Genomic DNA, 12706 nt, shown 5'->3' on the forward strand with positions numbered 1-12706 from the left:
TTTTAACTCTCTACACGAATTGCTCCGGTGATGTGAGAACAGGACTATGAAAGAAATTGAGTCTGAGGAAATAAATTCTCTAATAATTTGTCTAAACGTCCTTGACTCTGCTCAATAATAATAAAAACTGGCCAGAACTCAGATGCTGTGATAAGCACTCCAGCTGCAGCAATCACAAATGGCCTCCGACCCTCATTCCAATCACTAATTTAGGTTAAGCTATTAACTCCGGTAAGGTAGCTCAGTTTAAGGTAACTCTGTTTACCCTTGAGATCCTGCCTAGAGACAGAGAAGATAAAAACCTTGTGTGTGACCGTAAAGCAATTTAGTTGATAAACAACTTAGTTGCCCAAATACAATAGACTCAAGGAGAAAGATTGTTGACTTTTACCTCAGTATGAGCATTCATGGAGACAGAGAAATGGATTATTAAAGATGAGTAGGCTTTTAATAGGCTTGTTGTCTAAAGAAAAGTGCTCAGCAGTTAAGGAAATACATCTGACAATTAAAACCAAGAACTTTGTGGTGTTGTTTGTGGTATTTTGTCTGCAAAACTGTGTTGTGAGTTTGCTTAAGCTTTCAGATTTAGAAGATAAGATGCCAACACCTGAAGAAACTCCATCACATCCACCTGAATCACCACATCTCCCCACACTTGCTATATGAACTGAGCCCAAAAAGATGGAAAGTTCCAAGAAAGTTAAAGAAGATTCCCCGAGAAACCCCCAAGCCTTGGGCATGCCTGTTTGGAACTGCTTATCTGCAAAACCTGAGAAAGAATCCGGAGGGAGTTAATCTCTCGAAGATCAACAGCCAGCTGAAGGACTAGTTTTATTACCTTTGTTTACATGTCATTCGTTATTATTTCACAGTGATTACACCCACCCCCTTCTTCTCTTATTATTAACTTTACTGGTGAAGGGTATAAATTTTGGGGTTTTTTGTAATAAAGTGTCATTGGCTCAAGCAGCCTTTGTCCATCTCAGGTTCTTTTCCAAAGCGTCGTACCTAAAAACTTAAGGAATTCATAGAGGGTAAAGAACCACTGCAGATAAGATTCTGCAGAATTTCACCTGCCTTTTGCCCCATCTTTCTGAGGCTTCCGACCGCGAGTGGACTTGCCCCCCACAGGACTGAGCCCGTCGGCAACAGTAAGCACCGCCAGCTTTGGCAGAAGTCCAGCAGCCCCTGCCGTTGACTAACTCTGCGACTTTACCCAAGTCTCTTAACCTCTCTAAACCCCAGTTCCCCTCATTGAGAAGATGGGAGACTCAGGCCATGGTGGTGCCCGCCTGTAATCTCAGTACTTGGGGAGCTAAGGTAGGAGGATCGCAGGCTTGAGGACAGCCTTAGCAAGTCAGTGAGACCCGAAGCGACTTGTCTCAAAAAAAATAAAAAGGGCGGAGGTACAGCTTGGAGACAGAATGCCCCCGGGTTTAATCCCAAGTATCAAAGTAGGTTGCACAGTAAAGATAATAAAAATCAAGGCGTTTTGAGCACTTCCTATTTCCGACATGCCAGGCATTGTTATGAATACGTTGACAGGTTTAAACTCACTCAGCTTCACAATAAGCCAGTGAGGTACAGGACTTTCATAGCCTTACCTTAAAGAGGCTGAGGCAGAAAGCAGTTTAAGAGCTGACCCACCGTCACACGGCCAGCAAGGGAGAGACTCGGGACTCAAATCTGGCCAAACCACCCCATCCGGGCATTCTTGGCCACTGACCTACGCTGGCCCTTTAAGGCCGTCCGACTGAACTGCCGTCATGCAGCCACCTGTTAGACCCACCAGCCTGGCAAGGAGCGTGCAACATGATCCGGACCGCTTGGCAAAGGCGTCGTTCTTTGGCCTGTGGATTTTTGCCATTCTACCTCTTTGCAAATATCTCGTCTGAACTCAGGGGCATTCCACCTCTGAGCTGCACCCCTGGCCCTATTTTATTTTTTATTTCGGAACAAGATCTTGTTAAATTGCTAAGGGTCTTGCAAGGTTGCTGAGGCTGGTCTCAAACCTGAGATCCTCCTGTCCCCAACTATTGAAATTACAGGCGTATGCAAACCATGCTCCACTAAGGAGGTCTCCTAATGTCAGAGATTCAGCTCCCAAACACTGCCACCACAGCACAGGGCAGGCTACCCCAGAAACACCCACCGGGGATGGAGTAGAAGTGGGGGTCCTCATCAGTGCTGTTGCGAACAGATTCAAAGACAGCCCAGAGGAACTCTCTAGGAGGCAGGGCCCCCGCCATCTTGGAAGCCGTTTGTTGAAGGATATCAGGAAACTGTGTGGGTTAAGAGCAATAAATAATAATTAAAGCACACTAGACATATTTAAATCAGAGTTTAAACTGTCACACTACTTAATGTCTCGGGTCCTTTTTTTCCTTTATAGCAGCTTCTTACATAAATTTAATCCTTAGCCCAACTAATGGGCTCTCTATGAAGAATCCTATAAAATGACACTCAGCCGTCATAATACTCCAATAAATACTAAATAACATAAGGATACGTCACTTTTCACCCATCATAATGTCAAAAAGTAAAATAAAGTAATACTTAATGCTGGCCAAGACCATGGGAGACTCACACACTCATTTTTTTCTGCAGGACTGTTCAGTGATGCGTCTGGACCAGAGCAATCTGATGCTGTGCACACACAAAATATTGCTGTGCCTGCCTTTTTTTGGTTGGGTGCTGTTTAAATTTTTTTTAACTTTATAGGTATCATCAAAAGGAGGCAGAGAAGGGTTACTAGCAATGAAGGAGCTTCGATTGCGCTGGATAAAGTACCATTCCTCATCTGGAACTAACCTACTTTGTCAAGACGTGGGCTGGGATTGGAAGCCCTGTCCGTGAGCCCAAAAAATTCATCAAGCTCCCCTACCACCATGCATCACCGTGTCCCCGCTCGCCCAAAGAGACAGTATCTCAGCTACGTTGTTCCTCTTTCTCTCCTAACCTTTGGATTCGCCGGTTAAGCCAGGAGTTCTCAAACCTGGCTGCATGTTAAAATCATCAGGGATTTCTACAAATAATCGGGCCTACCTCCAGAGGTTCCGAGACAGTTGGTCCAGGGTGGGGACCAAGGGTCAGTCGGCCCATGTCAGAGTCTCCCTGGGTGATTCTAATGTATAATTAAGGCTGAGAGGCAGCTCTCAGGTACAGCCCTGCACTGCATAATGACCACCAGTCCATGATTCTAAAGAAATTCCTGGTCCCTAGTGATGTTATAGCCATCTTCAAAGCATCTGTCAATGTAACCATGTTTAATGTTGGTATAAACAAACCTAATGCATGCCGGTCATGTGACGATGTAGCCAAGTGCCACTTAAAGATATTTATGTGATGCAGGCCTGTAATCCCAGTACTTGGGAGCCTGAGACAAGAGGATTGCAAGTTTGAGGCCAGTCTCTGTAATTGAGCAAGACCCTGTTTCAAAATTAAAATAAAATAAAATAAAAAGGGCTGGGGGGTACAGCTCAGCAGTAGAGGGCCCCTGGATTCCATCCACAGGGGGGAAATAGAAAGTTTCAGTCAGTGTGAGTCATATATAAAAGGGTGGACTCAAGATTGTATCTCCTGGTGACATTAATCTGTGTAAGTACATTCTGTGAGGTTTGTAGGACATCGCAGCCTAATGATGCACTTCTCAGAACTTATCTGATCATTAAGCAACACACAGCAGTGGTTAACTTTTTAAAATGCAAAGTGCATCGCAGAGTGGCTGGTATTTTCCATTTTATATTTTTAAAAGGGAGCGTGTGTGTGTGTGTGTGTGTGTGTGTGTGTGTGTGTGCACGCGCGCACGTGGGTAGGGTTTCTCTGAAAGGATACGTAAGGAAATGCAAACAGCCATTGCCTCTGAGGGGGGAGGCTGAGGAGCTAGAAGGCTCGGGTGGGAAGGAGGCTGGCTTTTCATCTTGGAGTCTTTGAAACAGTTGGACTTTTTTAAACCAGGAGTGTGTATTACTTGTTTTATTTAACATTGCCAGTATTAAAAGAAACTATATAGAATAATACAACACAACACCCATGTACCTGTAATTCAACTTAAGAAATAAAACATCACAGGTATAATTGAGAGGTCCCTCCCTCACCCTTCTGCCTCCCCACTTCCCCAGAAGTAACCAAGTAAACATAACCCTGAATTTGGTATTATATTAGCCATTTTCATGCACACTTTTAATCTTCTCTTGCTTGGTTGGTATGTGCTTAAAATTAATTTAACTGATATTTATTTGTGTACTTAGTATACGTGTGTGTGTGTGTGTGTGTGTGTGTGTGTGTGTGTGTGTATTCTCTGCAACTTAGGAGTTGTTCAACTCTATGCTGGAGTTGGGTTTTTTGTTTGTTTGCCTAGGGATTAAACCCAGGAGTTTTCTACCTCTGAGCTCCACCACCAGCCCTACTTTATTTTTTATTTGAATCAGAGTCTTGCTAGGTTGCTGACAGCTTCACTAGGTTGCTTTGAACCTGTGATCTTCCTGTCTCAGCCTCCCAAATACTAGGATTACAAGCGTGCACCACCACACCCAGCAGAAGTTGATTTTTTTGTCTTCTTTTTTTTTAATTGTTTTATTGGTGCATAATAACTATTCTTTTTTTTTTTTTTTTTTTTTTTTTGCTGGTTCTGGGGTTCCTGGAAGCCCTTCTACCTCTGGGCTACACTCCCAGACCTATTTTTTACATTTTCATTTTGGAAACAGGGTCTCCTAAGCCAGCGCATGCGGCTGGCTTCGAACCTGCGCGATCCTCCTGTCTCTGCCTCCCAAGCGCGGGGATTACAAGCGTGCGCCACCACGCCCGGCTTAACTATTCTAATAGTAAGAGTCATTACGACATATCTGTACATGTGCAGAACATACTTTGATCGACTTTATTCTCTACTACCCGCCCTTGTAAGTTTAGATCGATATGTAATGTTTATGCGTCATCAACATCGATATGTAATGTTTATTACAGCCTAACACTGTAATGTCTGGATACCTGGAAGACGTCCTACAATGACAGGTTATTGAAGTGTGTGCTGTGTACCTGTGACCCTGGGTGATGAGCATGTTCAAGCCCTGCAGAGAATGTAAACCGTGTGGCCTGCACGGGCAAGCACAGGTATGTATGAGGGTGCGTGGTTGCGCTCCGTGTAGACCTGAGTGCGGTGAAGCACACTCACGCCTGCCCTACCCTCCCTCCCTGCAAGGAGGCCACTTCCTGTCCCCTGGAGGTGGGGTTTTGCCGTGTGACTTGCCTTGGCCATCGCAGCGTGGAGCAGCGACAGTGTGCCAATTCCCAGCCGGGGCCTTAAGGCAGACAATTAAACTTTTCCCCTCCCTTTTCTGTAGTCTCAGACCTGTACCACGAGCAGGACTAGGAAGGGCTTCGGGAGCAGATTTATGAGCTGGGCTGCCCAATGGTTCTCAGACCAGACAGCGAGAAACAAACGCTTGTTGTTACATGAGACTGTGTGGTTTTGTTACGCAGCAAGAGCTGACTCGTGCTTGTTTTGCGTGTCTCCTGGACTAAACTGTCTAGGTCTAGACTGTCTAACTCCGGCACAGTGACTACAAGTAGAGGACTTTAGCCGAAGCTGATGCTCAGTACTGACTTCCTTTTGGATTAAGCGTGTTTGTGCACACAGATACACACAGACACGCCCGGATAGCACAGTGGTGGCTAAACGGCGGCTCCCAGGCTCCACGCATCTGCTGAGGGCCATGGGGAAGGCGTAGAGTTCATTTAGCTTCTGCCTCACTCCTTCTCCATGAACTCTCAGCACCCTGGACTTAGGCTGCAAACATCTCCCTGCAGCCAAAAAAAAAGGCTTCCAAAACCACAGGCTGGGACAGACCTCGTGTGGTCTCATCGGCCACACTTTCTCTCCCCTTTGGACTCCTTCAGCTTTCTTAAGATGGGGTACACGGATACCTTGGTGGTGAGAGAGCGTAATTCATCTCCTGAGAAAAGCACTAGAAAAGGTCCCAGGTCCTTTGCAGTCTCGGCCGTCCAGTTCTGAGGCGGTCTAAGAAGAGAAAATACGCAGGTACGTGAGCAACCATGTCGTGATGTTTTCCTTCAGCATTTTCACTCACCTGGAGGTGACGCTACCGCTATTACCATTATTTCACAATAAAAAAATAATAATGCGCAGAAACAGGAACTCTCATTTATTGGTGGTGGGGATGCAAAATAGTTATCACTGCTTTGGAAGATAGTTTGATGGTTTCCCACAAAGCTAAATTCTTACCACCCTTGCCACCTGACCCAACCTTTATACACTTTGGTATTTACAAAATCCAAAGGACTTGAAAACTTACATCCTCACAATAATCTGCATTTGGGTGTTTATGGCAGTTTTTTTTTTTTTTTGTTTTGTTTTTTTTTTTTTTTTTGGTGGTACTGGGGGTGGAAACCAGGGTCCTTCTCCGAGCTACACTCCCAGACCTATTTTATATTTTTATTTGGAAACAGGGTCTCTTAAACCAGCACGGCTGGCTTCAAACCTGCGCGATCCTCCTGTCCCCGCCTCCCAAGCGCGGGGATTACAAGCGTGCGCCACCACGCCCGGCTATGGCAGTTTTATTTATGATGGTCAAACTTGGAAGCAACCGAGATGCCTGTCAGTGAGTGAATGAAGAAACAAACTGCGGTGTATCCAGACAATGGAATATTACTCAGAACTAAAAAGATATAAGCTATCCAGCCATAAAAGTTGTAGAGAGTCAGGCCTGGTGGTACATGTCTGTGATCTCAGCACTCAGGAGGCTGAAACAAGAAGATCACAGGATTGGAGCCAGCCTTAGCAATTTAGCAAGGTCCTCAGCAACTTACCAAGACCCTGTTTCAAAAAAAAAAATGAAAATGGGGATGTAGATTGGAGGTAGAACATCCTTGGGTTAAACCTCAATTACAAAAAGATGTGGAGAAAACTTAAATACATAATACTAAATTAAAGAAGCAAATATGACGAGGGTATAGACTGTGTGACTCCCGCTAAATTATAAGTGGTGACCAGGGCATTGTGAGAGGGAGGAGTAAACAGACCACGGAGAATTTTAGAGCAATGGAAACATTCGGTATGATGCGATGATGGAGGATATAGGTTGTTAGACATTTGTCCAAACCCAGAGAATGGACCACACCGAGAGTGAGCCCTAGAGTAAACCTGGACTTTGGGTGTTAACGCTGATATAATGTCAGAGTAGGTTCATGAGTTGTAATCAATGGACCATGCTAATAGGAGATACTGGTAACGGAGGGGTTATGTGTGTGTGCCCAGCAGCTCAGCCCCTGCCCCGGCCCTGCCCCTCTCACCCGCACTGTTCCAGGAGCCTGCGCCTCACCGCGGCCTTCTGCTCAGGGCTTAGGTCGGGGCAGCCTCCAAGGCCGTGCAGAGCGGCCGCCCAGGCCCTGGGGGAGATCCCTCTCTCGATAGTGGCCGCCGGCAGATGACACAGCAGGCTCCCCACGATGTCCACCGTGTACTCATCAGCAATGGAGTCACCCTGAAACCAAGCAGTTCCTGGGAGGTGCATCAGGGCCCAAGGCCGTGAGCCCCTCAAACACTCCCAGCCCCAAACCTCTTCAGGGTTTGGGCTCGAAGTCACCGAGCCTGTCACGGACTCCCAAGGTGGGGTGGCCTGGTTTCTCCCCGGAGGCAGGCCTTGGGAGTCTGGGAAACCCATAGCAGCATCCCTGAGTACTCGGTAAATGGAGCCTGTTGTCACTGTCTCTGCTTCAGGGGCTCTCCAGAGTTCAACAGCCATTATAATAGGACTTTAATGAGCTGAGCATGGTGGCACACAACTGTAATCCCAGTACTCGGGAGGCTGAGACAGGAGGACCACAGGCTCGAGGCCAGCCTCAGAAACTTAGGGAGGCCCTCAGCAACTTAGCAAGAACCTGTTTCAAATGAAAAAGTAAAATAGGGCTGGGAGGCCAGGCGTGGTGGCGCACGCTTGTAATCCCCGTGCTTGGGAGGCGGAGACAGGAGGATCGCGCAGGTTCGGAGCCAGCCGCGCTGGCTTAAGAGACCCTGTTTCCAAATAAAAAATATAAAAATGGGTCTGGGAGTGTAGCCCGAAGGCAGAGGGTTTCCAGGAACCCCAGTACCACTAAATAAATAAATAAATAAATAAATAAATAAATAAATAAATAGGGCTGTGAGTGTAGCTGAGAGGTAGAATGCCCCTACACTCAATCACCAGTGCCTAAACAATAATGATAATAATAACAACAATAACGATCAGTATTTCAAAGTTTGCATGTCACTTGAAAGTTTTTCAAACTATTTCTGAAAGTGAAAAAAATAACAGCCAACATTTATTGGGTGCTTACTATGTGCCCATTTCATCTTCATGGTGACTATAAGTATCTTTTTTTTTTTTTTTTTTGGTACTGGTACTGGCCATTGACCCAGGCACATTGTACCTCTGAGCCACAGTCCCACTAAGTTGCTGAGGGTCTCACTATATTCCTGAGGCTGGCCTCGAACCTGTGATCCTCCTGTCTCAGCCTTCCAAGTACTGGGATTACAGGTGTGCACCACCGTGCCCATTTCATTACCCACTTTTTAAATATAAAGAAATCATCAGCTACCCACACAGCCTGGCCTCAGGGTCTTTACATAAACAATACCTTGCACATTTCTGACTCTCAAGAATCCCATAAAGAATGTGCTACTGCACCCACCTTACAGATGGGGAGACCGAGACTGGGGAGAGAAAGTGACTTGTGTAAAGCCACATAGACAGGTGCTGGCAGAGGCATGTCTGGACCCAGACTCTGTGTACAGTGATCTTTCCAGTCCTCCAGCACGCCTCCCCTCCTTCAGGCCGTGAGATGGGACTCTCCAGAACCAGTGGCCAGGAGTGTCCTGAACAGCGACTCGGGCCTCGCAGAGCCGGCTCTGAGACCACAGGTCAGACTCCAGCCTCGGGGCAGGCTCAAGACCCCCCGCCAGAGCCCCTGGAGCGCTCCCCCAGGTGGCCACACACCCGGACCAAGGGGCCCAGAGAAAGGAGACATTCCCTTACCAGGCACCGCTGCACCTTCCCGAGGACCAAATTCCTTTTATGGGAATCTAAGACCAAGAAGTCCAGGCGCCTCTTGCCCAGGCTGATGAGTAAGGGCGCACACCGGGAGGCGGGGACAGAAGCCAGGAAGCGGGCCCTGGAGGGAGGGGAGGAGAGAGCCTGGCTGCCTGCGCTCCCTGCACTCGTCCTGTCCACCAGCTCGCTGCACGGACCTTCCTCGAGTATCTTTCTCTCCAGTGATACAGCTCCTGGAAGGCAGCAACCTCCCGCCCATCACACTCTCCTTTCAGGGGCGGGGCAACAAACTTCCCACCATGCTCCTCTTCTAGGGGCTGAGTAACAAAATTCCCATCATGCTCCTCTTCTGGGGAGGGGAGGGGGGGGTCACAAACTTCCCATCACGCTCTTCTTCTAGGGGTAAGGGGGGGACAAACTTCCCACCATGCTCCTCTTCTAGGGGCTGAGTAACAAAATTCCCATCATGCTCCTCTTCTGGGGAGGGGGTCACAAACTTCCCATCATGCTCTTCTTCTAGGGGTAAGGGGGGGACAAACTTCCCACCATGTTCTTCTTCTTCTAGGGGCTGAGTAACAAAATTCCCATCATGCTCCTCTTCTGGGGAGGGGAGGGGGGGGTCACAAACTTCCCATCATGCTCTTTTTCTAGGGGTAAGGGGGAGACAAACTTCCCACCATGCTCCTCTTCTAGGGGCTGAGTAACAAAATTCCCATCATGCTCCTCTTCTGGGGAGGGGGGGGGTCACAAAATTCCCATCACGCTCTTCTTCTAGGGGTAAGGGGGGGACAAACTTCCCACCATGCTCCTCTTCTAGGGGCTGAGTAACAAAATTCCCATCATGCTCTACTTCCAGGGCAGGGTAACCCATTTCCCAATAGAATACCATCTGGGCCCCTAGATCCAGCCTCATTTGCAATCAATCCATTCCTGCACTTTCCAAACATTCCCTTTTATTACCTGAATCAATCTGAGTTAGATTTACTTTCAGTCAAATATAAACTTGATCTGATAGTTGGCTTCATGTTTGTCTTCTGCTCCCATAAGATAATAAGCTCTCCAACAGGGAACATTAAACTATCTTTGAGACCTAGCATACAGTAAATACTCAATAAACATTCTTTGAATGAATGGATGATGGCAAAAGAGGAAAGGAAAGAAGAAGAAAGGAGGAAAACAGTGTCCAGACCGTGTCTGAAAAGCAGGAAGCCCCCGCTGCTCACATCAAGCCCGACCCCCCTGGAGCCTGGGCACAGGTGTGAGGCCAGCACAGGGGGGCTGCTTCCTGATGCTTATTCAGAATTGGGGTGCTTGGCTTTGCTTTCTAAATTAGAAAAAAGAAAAGAAAAAAAGCAAGCAAACCAGCCTGAAATCTCTGCATGCGGCTCAGAATTTCGTTCCTGGCTTGCAGGGCTTGGCTGTATACGGCGCTCTGCCGGCCTCTGTTTCCTCAAGAAAACTCAAGGCAGAACGTCATTCTGGCGCAGGCGCCCCCCAGCCCATCTTACCACCGAGCTGAGAAGGGGACCCGAGTTCACTTACGGGAGCGCGGCCAGGAGGAAAGGCGGCATAGAGGACCTGGAGACTTCCCAGTATTTCCATGCCAAACAATTAACCTGAAAGATCAGCGGGTGGGGAAATGTCATGCAGTAATAGTAAAAGCGAACACCAGCTGTGTCTCTTGTGGATTAGACGATGCTCTCGGCTCTTGGCAAATATGCACTTGTGAAAGGGAGGATCCTGGGATGTAGGTCCCACTACTGTGGCCATGTTATGGATGGGGAAACTGAGGCAATAACAAGAAGAGCGTGAACATTTAAGTGTGAGAGTGCGCGTCACGTCAGTTCTGGTCATAACTGCAAGAGAGTGAGCTACGACCCTAATGCCCCCCAGTAGGTAACTGGCTGAACAAATTCCTGTGTGTGCATAGGATAGAATACGTTATAACTGTTTTTCTTAAGGTAGATCCATATATACTAACATTATATGATATAATGCATGTATGTCTGTATCATATATATGTACATACAGAAAAATGTGAATAAAAAAAACTCTCCAAGTCAACGGCTGACTTCTCCCTACAGTCACCTGGAGAGCAGGGTTGCTCAACCCCGGGACTGTTGACATTTGGGCCCAGATAGTTCTGGGGTGGGGATGTTTATTCAGTGCACTGTAGGATGCCAGTGGAACGCCACCTCCCAGTTGTGGCAGCCAAACGTTTCTCCAGATATGACCAAAAGTCCCCTGGGGCAAAACAGAATCTTGTTGAAAACCAGTGCAGGGTGTCGCATGAATGTAATCCCAGTAGTTGGGAGGCTAAAACAGGAGGATCACAGGTTCGAGGCCAGCTTCAGCAACTCAGATCATGTTTCAAAATAAAAAGTAAAGCCGGGCGTGGTGGCGCACACTTGTGATCCCAGCATTTGGGAGGCCGAGACGGGAGGATCACGGTTCTAGGACAGCCTCAGCTACTTAGTGAGGCCCTTTGCAACTCAGTGAGATCCTGTTTCAAAATAAAGAATAAAAAATAGGGCTGGGAAGCCGGGCGTGGTGGCGCACGCTTGTAATCCCCGCGCTTGGGAGGCTGAGACAGGAGGATCGTACAGGTTCAAAGCCAGCCTCAGCTACTTAGTGAGGCTCTCAGCAACTTAGTGAGACCCTGTTTCCAAATAAAATATAAAATAGGTCTGGGAGTGTAGCCCGGAGGTAGAAAGCCTCTGGGTTCCACCCCCAGTACCACCAAAAAAAAAAAAAAAAAAATAGGGCTGGGAATATAGCTCAGAGGTAGAATGTCCCTGAGTTCCATCTCCAGTAGTGGGGGAAAAAAAAGGTCAAGAGGGCTGGGTGTAGCTCAGAGGGATGTGTAAAATTTTAATGAAGCCCTGTTACCCCCTTTGCTTATTCTATTGGTGTTTCTCAAACGTGAGCTCCTATCAGCATTGCCTGGAAGGTAGGCAGGACACCGCAGGGCTGGGGCTGCATCTCAGTGGTGGACCACCTGCCCAGACTGCAAGGCCCCGGGTCCATCCCCAGCAAAACACAAGACAAAACAAAACCCCACCCCCGCCCAGAGTTTCCTATATACTAGGTCTGGGGTGAGGGCTGAGAATTATTAGTTCCCTGGTGAGAACCATCAAACTATATTAAAAGCTCTGCCCAGTCGGGGAAACAAATAGCTGAGCCAGAGGATGGAGATGAGACCTGCTTTCAGGGAGACCTAAAAGTTGGAGCGGGAAGAGTTGCCCCAACAAGGTGCTTCTTAGATTTCATGCCTCAAAACTTTCAAATAACAGTTCATTAGAAAATTTGCCTTCAAGCTGGGCGTGGTGGCGCAGGCTTGTAATCCCCACACTTGGGAGGCAGAGACAGGAGGATCGCGCAGGTTCGAAGCCAGCCTTGCTGACTTAAGATACCTGTTTCCAAATAAAAATATAAAAAATAGGTGTCTGGGAGTGTAGCCCGGAGGTAGAAGGGTTTCCAGGAACCCCAGTACCACCAAAAGAAAGAAGAAAGAAAGAAAGAAAGAAAGAAAGAAAGAAAGAAGAAAAAGAAGAAAAGAAAGAAGAAAAGAAAAAGAGAAAATTTGCCTTCATTGTTTGCATTTTTATCAAAAATCACTTTATTTATTTATTTATTTATTTATTTATTTATTTGGTACTGGA

The 12706-nt window shown here is 47.2% G+C and overlaps 1 protein-coding gene across 1 annotated transcript in view; it reads right to left on the reverse strand.

The window, feature by feature from the left end:
* The window catches only part of OTOA (otoancorin), a gene marked incomplete at both ends in the record, with an annotated part of 71127 nt that overhangs the window by 21797 nt on the left and 36624 nt on the right, over positions 1 to 12706 (reverse strand). Inside the window, 5 exons of the mRNA XM_080703924.1 lie at positions 2153 to 2282; positions 5923 to 6016; positions 7309 to 7499; positions 9030 to 9165; positions 10587 to 10660. Of these exons, the coding sequence (XP_080560050.1) occupies positions 2153 to 2282; positions 5923 to 6016; positions 7309 to 7499; positions 9030 to 9165; positions 10587 to 10660 (625 nt within the window). The remainder of the gene's footprint in view (positions 1 to 2152; positions 2283 to 5922; positions 6017 to 7308; positions 7500 to 9029; positions 9166 to 10586; positions 10661 to 12706) is intronic.

This window comes from Muscardinus avellanarius (assembly GCF_963383645.1).
Source record: "Muscardinus avellanarius genome assembly, chromosome: 10".
Lineage (NCBI taxonomy): Eukaryota > Metazoa > Chordata > Mammalia > Rodentia > Gliridae > Muscardinus > Muscardinus avellanarius.